This window comes from Diadema antillarum, unplaced genomic scaffold, assembly GCF_040938485.1.
Source record: "Diadema antillarum isolate AM-2024a unplaced genomic scaffold, OU_Dant_1.0 scf00000037, whole genome shotgun sequence".
NCBI classification, from domain to species: Eukaryota; Metazoa; Echinodermata; class Echinoidea; order Diadematoida; family Diadematidae; genus Diadema; species Diadema antillarum.
In genome coordinates, this window is record NW_027270926.1 from 2483043 (window position 1) to 2495728 (window position 12686).

Consider the following 12686-nt stretch of genomic DNA (forward strand, 5'->3'; position numbering starts at 1 on the left):
GGTCTTATTTACCCAGGGTAGCCTCTTCAGTGTTGCCACTGCTCTACCAGAGGGCCCTGCCATTATCATTACCCTAGCATTGCCAGGTACCAATTTATACACCTGGGTCGAGAGGGACATGGTGGGAAAAACGTCTTGTCCAAGGACGTAAGCACTGGGTGGGACTCGAACTCGGGTCCTCCAATCGGGAGTCTGGAGTCTTATCCACTATGCCACAGTGCCCCCCTTAAATATATGAATGCAAAGAGGAAAGAAAAATTCTCCTATCTGACCCTCACCAACACACCCAATCAGAATTACTGAACAGACCATCACGTGATCTGAATAACGTGAACAAAGGCAAGGCATTGCAATGCGTATTTGTGTGGTTTGCAAACAGAAGGTGGTCATGAAAGAGCTTCAGTCATGTAGCTCACACTATGGACGGCAATAGTCCACTGCAGACACTCATTTGTGCCATACAGAATGCCTTATGCACGTCATTTCTCCATATCATGTCACCTGGGCCGTTTCACAAAGCTGTTCGTAAAAGTTACGCACGACTTTACGAACAACTTGAATATGGCAAGCAAATGGGTTATACCTATAAATCATTGTTAATTTCGATAGCAAAACTTGAAATTTGTAGATGATGTTTATTCTTACATGTTAACACTTGTTTAAGTTGAACGTGTATTTTTGACCTAATGTAGATGAAATATTGACACACAACAATAATTTGTTAAAATGCAAGGGGGAAAAAAAATGGGTGCACATTACTGGTACTTCTTATTCCAGTTGTTCGTGAAGTCATGCATAACTTCAAAACAACTTTATGAAACAGGGCCCTGATGAACCTCAATCAAGAAATCACAATTCATTGTTACAACAATTTGTCTGCATATTTTGTCATACCCACATAGAATATAATGTACATATCTTTCCAATTGTTGACCTTTACATCAGAAAATACCTGTAACACTACTCGATCTGTTGGAGCACGATAAGGTAAATAAAGGAAAAACACAACTGACAAAGTCCTAATGCCTTCCCACTCATTTGAGAATTGTTCGAATAAATTGATAAATCAACACAAAACTTGCTTGGATTGAAACTTTCATTCCTGTTATAAAATGATGACATACTATCCATCCTAATAAAGAAATGATCAGACTGTGAAACATTTAGCACACATTCATGGGTGCACCAACAAGTTGTCGGCCTTACACTGGTTTTCAACAATTAATCAGATAAATCAAATAAATCAGAACAGATTTTTGTGAGCTTTAACACTGTGGTTAGTTGTCTATCTGTCATCCTCTGTGAGGATATACACTTCTTGTAATAAGATAATTTTGAGCGAATAGTTTTTCGTTCATGCATTCCTGTGACACTGAATATGTTAGCTGTAACAGCAATACAACAGAAAAGCTGTCATACAAAACATTTTTACGCTCTTGATGTAAAACTATCATTGCACTTGTTTAAATAAAAAAAAAAAAACTCATCAAGGAACACAGGAAAAAGCTGCTGCTTGCTAAACCAATTATACATTGATCATCTGAACACTTTATATTTTCAAATACAGAATTGTCAATACTTTATTTGCCATTTCTCTCATTTTACAAAATGGGCTCAATTGATTCTATTTGTATTTGTAGCTATCAATGAAGGTCACTTGTTAGAATAAAATAAATACTGTTAGATAAAAAACAAACAAACATGATTTGATAATGCATGTATGTATGGTAAAGCACATACAATGTAATGATGCATCCTTTTATCACGACTGTTGTATAACTCATACAATGAATGATTGATTACAACACTAGAAAATATCAGATCTCTCATGTACAAAGATTGACAAGGAACACAAATGCAAAAAAAAAAGGAGCAAAACACAATATTTCAACAGCATGCATTAGTATGCAGCAATTAGCATCTAGAACACACACAAACAAAAACAGACACTTGTTTTCTTGTACATGGAAAGCCCATATCACTGAATAGTAAAAACTCCAAACTCTACAAAATGGCATATATTGACACAGTCTCATTATATGTGAAACTCGTTCACTTTTTCCCCCCACGAGTGACTGTAATAAACCTCAGCTCATGGCATACAGGAAATACTGTCAATTTGGAAAAGTTCTTATCTATAAATGTGTATGCCAACTTCATGCAAGCACTGCACAAACATCTGACATGTGCTTTACAACTACAAAGAGTAACAGTGTCAAGACAGGAGGAATGGCTGCTGTGACAGAGGCACCAAAAGACGGCCGTACCCCTGAAGCAGTCACCCAGATCAGAGCACACTGCATGGGGGGAGGAATGTACACCCCTCGCATGAAGACTTCTTGACACTCTGGATCACTGCACTGGCGGCGAGATGGCGTCTCCACCTTTGCTCACTCCTTGTGGTTCTTTGGCTTGAGCTTGTGTGGTATCAGAGTGCTGCCCATCTGTTTACTGGGCTTCCCGTTGATGCCGTTGATGGACATGTCTTCCATTGGTATCGCCGTCTTGATGTCATGGTAGATCTTGACGGCGTGGTTCTCCCTGGCGGGGACAGACTCCTTCTCCTGACCCGTGTCCGCTGCAAGGTGGATCACATAAACAAAGATTGCTGCACAGAGGAGAGTGATGGCGAGCATGATGTACATGAGTGACATGTAGCCTTTGTCTGATATCCATGTGAACAATGAACTGATCAAGAGGGGTACCGCCATCTCGCCCAGTGCGCTGCCAACGACCAGGAAGGATGCCGCATTTCCCGTCACCCGAGTGTACGTCTGCAGCCAGGCGATGCCACTCGGGAAAAGCGATGCCATGGAGAGACCCAACAGGCTGGTTCCTGCCCAGAGGACCGTTTCGTTGCTGTCCCCTGCAAGTGACAGTGCCACGCAGGCCGCCACAGCTCCTACCAGATCAAAGATGATCATCCGTAGTGGCGAGACGACACTGGCAAGGCAGATGGCTAGTCCACGCCCTAGAGTGAATGTCCCCCAGAACACTGACACCACAAGGGCGGCACGGTCTTGGCTGAACTCAAGGCTGCTCTGGACAGCAAAGGTTGCCACAAAGCCACCATAGCTGACCTCGGCACCAACGTACAGGAAGTAAAACAGAAACAGGAGGGACATTACACGGAGGTGAAAGGTGCACTTTTTGGTGTCATCTTCATCCTCCAAGTGGTCAGTCCCACTGTGGCGGGGCTCACCCTTGGGTGTGGTGCAGAGAAAGTAGAAAAACAGTATTGAGGTGAGGAGGACAAACACTCCTATGATAAGGTAAGGCATCATGAAACGCTCTACTTGTGTTTGAAATCCTTCACTCATCATCAGTGTCACACCCGATGTTGTTCTTGATGTGGACTTTGTGGATGGGGACTTCGTCATTGTGGATGGGGACTTCGGCGTTGTGGATGGGGATTTTGTTGTTTTGGATGAGGATTTCATCACTGTGGATGGTGATTTTGTTGATGTGGATGGCGATATCTTCACCATGGGTGGCGATTTCTGCGCCGTGGATGGTGATTTCGTTGTTGGAGGAGAGACTTTAGTATCTGCCTTTTGGTTTTCTTTGTCCACCTCGTCTGCAGTAGTTTTACTTTTTGGGGTAGTTGTAGCTAGACTTTTTGATTGGCTAGTTGGAGGGTGTTCAGTTCGGGACTTTGTAGGCGCAGACACTTTACTTTTGTCTGCACTGCCGTGGGTAGTCGGGGGGACTGTGGTTGTGATAGTTGTACTCTTGCTGTTTTTGGCAGGCTTAGTGGTAAGAGGCTTCTCTTTATCTTTGTTTGGCTGGTCTTCCCTACGTACACGAGATTGTCTGGGCTCTGACAGTCTCACAGCTGTGTCCTCTTCCCCGTGAAAAGGACTCTCCTGGTGGAAATCTCTAACGCCCATCAATAGCACCTGGGGGTCTACCTGTAGCAGCCTGCGGCTTCCAAGGTTAGACGGAGCCACAGTGACCACGGTGGAATTGGAAGAGACATCAGCCAGGAAAGGGGCAGTCAAGAGAGGGGCCAAGAAGGCGCCAAAGGCGAAACTGAAGTGCAGTGCTTGAAGCATTGGCGCAGATCCCTTCTTCCCCCACATCCGAAGACAGAGCAAGTTAGCACCTGAGCATTACAAAGACAGACAGAGAAAGAGAGAATAAAAAAAAACAACAACAACAAAACAAAACAAATGAAAATGTCATTGGCTTGAAAATGATAGGATTTGAGTTCAGGCCACATATTTTGACAAATATATAACAATGAGGGCTAAATTCCACCCTGAAATAAAAACAAACAAACAAACAAACAGACATTAGCTTTAACACTCATTCTACATTTAGATTTGCCAGACTCCTGACATAGCACCAGAAATATGGTAAATGTACAGTTGCAAACTCAAATGCTTGCAAACTCGAATGCTTGAGTTAACCAGCAAAATAAACTTAGTCCACACGTACATCGACTACATTATGGTAAATGCACAACTCAAAATTGTAAAGATAAAATATGTCTCAGAGTAAGCAGTTCATACATGAACAAGGATGCTTTTTGAACTTGGTAAAGACAAGAACACAAATGTCTCTTTCTTTGTAGGCAAACATGTCTACTCTACTATATAACTTATTTTCCCATTATGCCAGGACAGTGTGTTCATGTCCTAAACTGAGGAACTGACATCATCTCAGTAACAATTTAATCATAGGGGTGGTGGCAAATACTGAAAAAGTGGGAATTTTCGCGGTGTTGACATTTTTCGCGCATTTTGCGCAACTAGAAGCAAGCACGAAAATAAAAGCAGGCGAATATGTTTGCGTGCCATATGTTCCAGTACTTGATGTCTTGATACCGCGGAAATAAAAACATGCGAAAGTCTTCTTACATGGTAAATTGCGAAAAATTAGTTGCATGAAAATATCAATGTTTACAGCAGGCACTATTATGCAACACCTGAAAAAAAAAAATCTAGCAATCCAGATTCATTGACTGCTCATCAAATGAAATGCAGTTAAAAGTACAATTGCATGTTGTTGCTGTTGTGCCGTGAAATTTTGTTCGAGCAAAAACGGACAGTGCACAAACTCACAATCAACTCAGAGCTTGTACAGCATTGCATGTCTCTGGTGTCACAACAAAAACATACTTCTGCTGTATGCACATAATCAGTTACAAGGGCATATTTAATCACTCACTTTACTGTGTCGCATATGACTGACCACTGTGCCAGCTACTCGCCTTTCACAGAATTATGGTTGCCATTTCTTTACTAAATTCAAGAATTGGTGTGGACCACAACATGTGAAATCCAAGGTGTTGCATAAAACAAAGAGTGTATGGTCTTTATTCATGCAATGGAACAAGATTTTGCACTCTGTGAAGAATGACGTGCACTATTCACCTTTTTGACTAGAGTGCCTCCATCTTTAACCTCAGGCGAAATCTTGTATCATCACACTCAAAGACATTCACTATTTATGTAGTGTACGACAAAAGTTATTGGATGAGAATAGAAGAATAGTTAAAACATTAATGCACATTTGGGTCAATCCACGTCAAATCAACCAATGCTGTTAACCCGGCCCCCTTTGATTTTCTTTAAACTCGCACCAAATGTTCCCCTAAGTGTCTGACAGACGATTCTGAAATATTTTGCCTCAAGGTCAAATGGTTGCTAAGATACAGTCTCCCTTAGCAACCAACGCGTGGTCAAACAATCGAATTTAAATAAAATTTGCTATTTTTGATTGTCAAGGTCAAAAGATGTAGAGATGACTTGAAATATTATTTGTAGCTTAAAACAGAATACAAATAGAACATGATTTGCAGTTTTCAGCTTAAAGTCATGATTAATATAGAAAGGGTACACAACTAAAAATCAATGTATATACACTTTAACACCATTATGGTTACGGAAAATTGACCGATTTATTGTTTTTTGTGATTTTCAGTTGCATTTTCAAGGTTATTGCCAATAACACTAAATGATTTGTGATGTATACCCTTTTGGTACTAATGACAGACTATCATCCCAGAAGATACCATCGTGTCTTGGCACTTCATCTCTGATATATCACTGTTTGAAATGTGCTTAAAATCTCACATGTCATTTTACGTGAATTTTTGGATGTTTATGACCATTTTCGAATGCATAAACGAGCTATTTAACATTTTGGTAACAATATCTTTTTGTAACCCAAGAAAATATAGGTAAATGTCTATCAATACACAAAAATTGGTGTCGCTCCTTGATGGAACTAGTGTTGATTTGTGACCTTGAATTTGGCAACTTTTTGAAAAAATCCAACTGGGAGGGCGCCCTACGAGAAATCGAAGCATACTTTTTGGCTAATTTCTGGTAGGTCTGTAGAGCAAGTGAGAGTCTTTAAATATGCATAATATTGGGTTCTAAGCTAATTGAATTTTGAAGTTATCAGCTTCCAAACATGCACCCAAAAACATTAGCTTTGACGCTTAACACCATTTTCGGTGACCTCGTGCGCAATAACGGATAGTCATATCCGCGCCATAATATTATGTGCATGTTAGGGTCATAAAGTTCTTCCAGTTTACAGAAAATGAGCAATGTAACTCATCTAACTTGGCTGCAGCAGTCAATCAAAAATAGCAAATTTTATTTAAACTCGATTGTTTGACCACGTGTTGGTTGCTAAGGGAGGCTGTATCTTAGCAACCGTTTGACCTTGGGGCAAAATATTTTAGAATCTTCTGTCAGACACTTGGGGGAACATTTGGTATGAGTTTAAAGAAAATCGAAGGGAATCGGGTTACAAATTGTCTGAAAATTGGTTGATTTGACGTGGATTGACCCATTTGTAAATAATAGATAACTACATCTGCTTGAACAACCCATAAGAATTTTCAGTGTGCTACAATCATCTTGAATTATCGGATAAAAAGACTGTGCTGTGACTTCAGCAGAATATTTTTGTTTTGTTTTGTTTTGCTTACCTGTGTCTAAGACCCCCATGCTAACACCTGCGGTGCTCATCAAAATCGCGAAGAACAGGAGAGAGTTCACAAAAGGCGTGAGGAAGAATCCGCCGCCGCACAGGAAGAGCGTAATGCCGATGAGGAAGAGGGGATTGAAGCGGTCATAGAACATCCCGCCCAGCACTGCCCCGCACAGGTAGCCAAAGCTTCTGCCTGTGAATACCAGCGACGCCTTTGGGAGGATAGTTTCGAAGTGTTCCTTCAAGCTGAGCAGGGTTGGCCCGAGCACTGCAACGCACAGACCCTGTTTGTTGCCAATGGCACAAAAAAGAAACACACCTTGTAAATCTTATGCATAAAATACCAGCTATATTGTGTTCTTACTCCCTGTATAGATCATCAAGAGAGGTACCAACCCTAGTTATACACTGTAGGATTATCTGACTCTTGAATGGTGTGACTCACACTGATATGAAGAATCTTCATTTGCGGAGTTTGATTGTAAAACAGGAAAAGAGCCATCTTAAAACTATCTAACAGTAAAGTTAGTTCATTATCAGATTGACGCAAATCAACTTTTCCAGTGGTACCTAACTTGTTATATAACAAGGAATATTCTTGAAGTTATGCTTTTAAAAAATCCCTTATTTTCCTATCGTTTTCTAGGGGTTTTTAGCAGCTTTGATCGCAAATACGTCAAATGAACAAGAATGGAGCTAACTCGTTTTGTGATGAAAATCTTCATTTGTACACAGCAGGTGAACACCTGAGACACTGTGGAGTACTACCAACATTCTGATGAATCCTCATTTCTAGTTTGTGTGTCTCCTGTTTGGTAAACCTACATGTACAACTGTACATGTTATAAGACTTGCAGATAAATCTGCAAAGTTGGAAGGGGGTGGGGGGGGGGGGGGGGTGAAGGGGGAGGGAAGGATTGGTTTGGAGGAAGTACACTGTAAGTGGAGGTAAATGGAGCTTACCAGGCCCACAAAGGCCAAGCAGAGTGCCAGGGTCTTCCTCAGCTTCCTCTTGTCCGTTTTTCCATTCAGCACGTCATTGACGTTCTTCACCTGCCTGCCACCGATCAGCGTCCTGCCTATGTGGTTGTCGTACAGCACATCCTCGTCATCAGAGTCAGCCATGGTGCTGGGGGGATAGAAGACAGAAGAAATAAAGAATGAAGACATCAAATGAGTTTGTGGAATCTATCTTAGGGCCTTTTTACACACATACTGAGTTTGCTTCATATAATTTGAAACATTATTACAAACACGACTGCAAGTACGATTCAAATCATCATTCATGAACACCTACCCACTTTCCTTGCTTTTCACAGTTTGTTGATTCCATGTTCCCTAGTCTGGGTTTTCCATGGCTTATTGGCTTTGTTTTTTCTCATTTTCTTTTGTGATACATCCTTCAGAATCCACATCTTCATCACTCCTCCCTCCTATCTGTATCTCTGTGATTTTCCACAAACTTCTCATTCCCCCTCTCTTTTATACCTTACTTTGATATTGCACATAATAATAAAACAAAACATAAGATTGTCCCAAAATATGACTCTTTTGGGGGTTTCAAATTCATGGTTTGCTTTGGTTTGTTTTAATTGTGTGTTTTGATTGTTTGTTTGGTTTGGTTGTTGTTTTATTTCTTTTATCCTTTTTTTTTGGGGGGGGGGGGGGGGGGTTGTAAGGCATGAGAACAAGAGACCCAGAAGTCTCGCTCTCACCTGAGTATCACAAGTTCACCTTCCACGCATTCTTGCAGTCTATACATGAAAACATCACAAACTTGGGGGTGGGGGTAGCTTTTAGGGCTTCTATGGTGCCCATATGCATATTCCATCACACTGGCAAAATGACCTGTTATTAAAAAGTACACTGTATTTAGAAAATCTAACTATGCAGTTTAAAAAGAACAACAAATAATAAATGTAAAAATCCCCCCCCCCCCCATTCGATCCCCACCCAACCCCTTGATTTAAACTTGAAAGTGCATTCACACTAATGTATGTTTACTCACAGTATTTCCAGTTTTAAATAGCATTTTCCTTCTCTTTTTTTTTCCTTGTTTGAAAAAGGGGGTTCTGTGCTCCTTGTATTTTTAGTACATAAATTATCACCCTTGTGATAATACACTAGGTTGGTGACAAATTTGACCATTTTTAGCTCACCTGAGCCTTGATAAAAAGCTTATCGGGGGATGTGATCATGAGTGGAAGAAAGGCCGAGGAGTGAATCTCACCCCTAATGCGTGAGACTAGGTGGGTCTGACAAAGCTCTGAGTGGCAAGTTTGCACATTTTCAAAGGTGTCTGAGCTGATGGCAGGACCCATGAGACATATGAACCAATTGACAAACTTTTATCAACATTATAATAATTGCTGTGACATCGCACAATCATCAAAAGCACATATCTAATCACAGAAGGAAGAGAAATCATTCATCTTTTATAAATACCAATATCAAATGTTCCTTGAGGGCAGTACATGTGTACCGTACATGTAATTCACATGGCAGACTGAGGGTACTTGTCACTACAGTGTGCGGTGTGTGGCTGTAAAGAGTTGCAGAGGTGTGGCACCCATGTAATGGATTCATTAATTTTTTTTTTTTTTTTTGTGAGAGTCCAAAGTCCACTGTTTATAGCCAAGTACACGTAATTACTTACAACGTACAGTACTTACACATTTCAGTCCTATGAACGGTATTTCATCATCGATAAAATAAGAAACAGTGACCTACTGACATAACATAACACCCAACAGCAACCACCTCCCATCTCCCCCCCCCCCCCAAAAAAAAAAAAAACACAAGATCACAGAACCATAGTTTGACTGTTTCAATCAAAACACATCTAATGGTTATACTTCTAATGATGTTCATTGTGTTTCTGACTCATGACAGATTTTGTTGATATTATGTTCTTGATTGGTTGAATCAGAATAAATTCAACTACACTGTACATGTAATGTATGCAGCCTCATAATACACTGTACCGAAACTGCTCTATAGCACTAAACTAGCCCAGAATGCTAAACTGTCATCTTTTGGTGCATACACAGTGTGTACATGCATGAACCGTTAACTCTTTCAAGAGGCGACCAATGCTATCATAATGCAAACATCTTAGATGGCAGCACCTACATGTATGTAATGCAACACTGCACACTGGCACTGGTTCGACAGTCCAGGACCAGTAAAAAATGGAAAAACTGGGTACCTATTGCTCCGATTGACAGGTCGATCCAGTAGAAAAAAAAAAATGGGCTAGTGTCCAGCCCTGCCTAATGTGAAATGGCTAGCACGATAACAATCAACAAATTAAAATTCCATTTTGTAATAATCCATTCCGTATACACTGTATATGAAATATATAGACTGGTTTGATTTGGGCCATTTTTAACAATATTATTGGCCCTCAGGATCTCAACACCAAGACGAGAACCTAAATAATGCCCTGAAAAGCAGTCAAAATTTGTACAAAAGTGACACTTGCACACCACTGTTCTTCCATGGGTGGAACATTCATGGGAATGTTTTCTCAACAGGAGGATATTTTGATGTACCAGTAATCAAACAGCAAATCATGAGGGATGCAGGGCAAGACAGAATTAGGGCAATATGGCAAAATTTAGACATTGAAAAGCAGAAAGTATAGAGAGTTTAATTGGTAGCTGTATAGGGTTGGCAACTGTGAGAGAATGGTCACCACGGAATATTGATATTCAAGTCAAATGACTGCATTCCCAATGACACACATCATTTAAAAACCCAAACAGCAGATCCCGATAACTTCTGATAACCGTTGTCTGGAATGAACATCAAATGTTCTTACCTCGAGGATTGAAATGAGAAATTTGAGAGGGCAATACTGACTGTATCTAGTCAAGCTCATATTGATATCGTCATAGGACTTATGTACAACCTCCCTATACCACATTTCCACGCCTTTACATGTATGTACAATGGATCATACTGTACGTTCAACTAGCCTCCAATACCAGCTATCAGAATAATGCCCACACATGTACATACATTTCTGTACAGTATACGGTAGCTGATGCATTATACACGTACGTATGTACATTGTACAGAGTGCAGGATGCATGGAATCTTGAACCTGTAAGTCCAGATTGGGTTCTCTTCAATGATTGGTATGTCAATAAGCACTGTAACAAATCATAAAACAGTGACACATAGTGGGGTCAATGCCAACATCTGCCTGGCTGACTCCACCACAAAAGCCCATAAAAGTCTATAGAGTAAACACAAATTTACATTTAAAAAGCCCAGTGCATGAATAAACTATACGGCATACATGTACTGTACAACACAGGTTCAATGTAGACTAGATGCACAGACTTTGTACATGAACTTCCAAAATGTTTCAATCTTGTACGATGTAAGTATACAAAAAACAAATGGTTTTCACGTGAGCAAAGTACAAAGCAGGTCACAAGTTGCTGCTGGAAAAGCCACAATTGAATATCAGACTATCACTTTGAAGCATGTGGCTGAAAGCTCAACATGACATACCCACCTTTTAGAAACATGTGATCATGTGGGTTGTTTTCACAGGCCAAGAGAACGACACTCTCAAAGAAGTATCACATCATAAGATCCATTTCTGTATGTTTAGGTCAATATTTCGCAAGGTTTTTATTTTCACGAATGTTGTGAGTCAGGAGCTATTTACGCAATTAATGACACACGAAAATAATGACTGCGATCCCTATATGAACATGACGCACACATCCACATTTCTCCGTTCAGTACAGTACTCCATGATCGCGAATTTAAAGGGATGGTACAGTATTGGTGGGATGAGGATTGGGCTTTAAAATTTTTGCGAGATACCAAGAAAATGCTCATGTAATAGTACAGAGCATACCATTTTAAGAGGAATTCAAAGTTTATTTGATGAAAATTGGGTTTGGAATGACTGAAACATCCAAAAACAAAGAAAATAAAGCGATAGTTATAAGATGTGGGTCCCACACTTTATTAGAATCGCTCTGTTTTGGATATTTCAGCCATTTCAAAACCAATTTTCATCAAATAAACGTTGAATCCTTCTTAGAATTACATGCTCTTTCATATTTCATAAGAGGTTTCTCATTATCTCACTTAGGAATGTTATAAACCTGAATCCTCACCTCAACCAGTACTGTACAGTCCCTTTAACCACTCGCAAAATTGTAGGGAACTCCCAATTCGCAAAAATTTAGACTCGCTATTAATATGGCATATACAGTACACTCTGATCTCATTCAAATTTGGCTATTAACTCTCTTGGGCTGGGGGGGGGGGAAGGATTCTCTTTCAATAGCGATATTCCTTTTAATTTTATTTTCCTTTGTGTTTTTCACTTCCTGTACCACACTCACAAATTAAAAAAAAAATGTACAGCCAGATATATGGAACAATCTACAACAGAATGTGGTTTTTTTAAACAGGAAGCAATGCTTCAAAATTAGTGTGGCATGGCGGAGGTCTGAAAAAGAGGAATTTCATGCCCCGTCAAATTCACTTCCCCTACGATTCACTGATTTCAGTAGTCCCTAGGGTTTCCTAGCACCAGTCAACATTTTAATAGCAGTCATTGTTATAAAGACAAGCAATGGCCAGTCAAAGATAATGAGCGACTAGGAGCTGTACGATCAAGCATGGCAGAACTCATGTCTGTTGATATAACACACAGTAAAGGCGAGTGAGTCTATTGGATACATCAACATCATATGTAATTT

At 40.2% G+C, this 12686-nt stretch overlaps 1 protein-coding gene across 1 annotated transcript in view; it reads right to left on the reverse strand.

Moving 5' to 3' along the window:
- Positions 1-278: 278 nt before the first annotated feature.
- LOC139709390 (sodium-dependent glucose transporter 1A-like) overlaps positions 279-12686 on the reverse strand; it is a 30819-nt gene continuing 18411 nt past the window's right edge. The window contains exons 2-4 of the mRNA XM_071621358.1: positions 7915-8080; positions 6950-7235; positions 279-4105 (exon numbers count right to left, since the gene is read on the reverse strand). Of these exons, the coding sequence (XP_071477459.1) occupies positions 2391-4105; positions 6950-7235; positions 7915-8076 (2163 nt within the window). The 5' untranslated portion in view covers positions 8077-8080 and the 3' untranslated portion in view covers positions 279-2390. The remainder of the gene's footprint in view (positions 4106-6949; positions 7236-7914; positions 8081-12686) is intronic.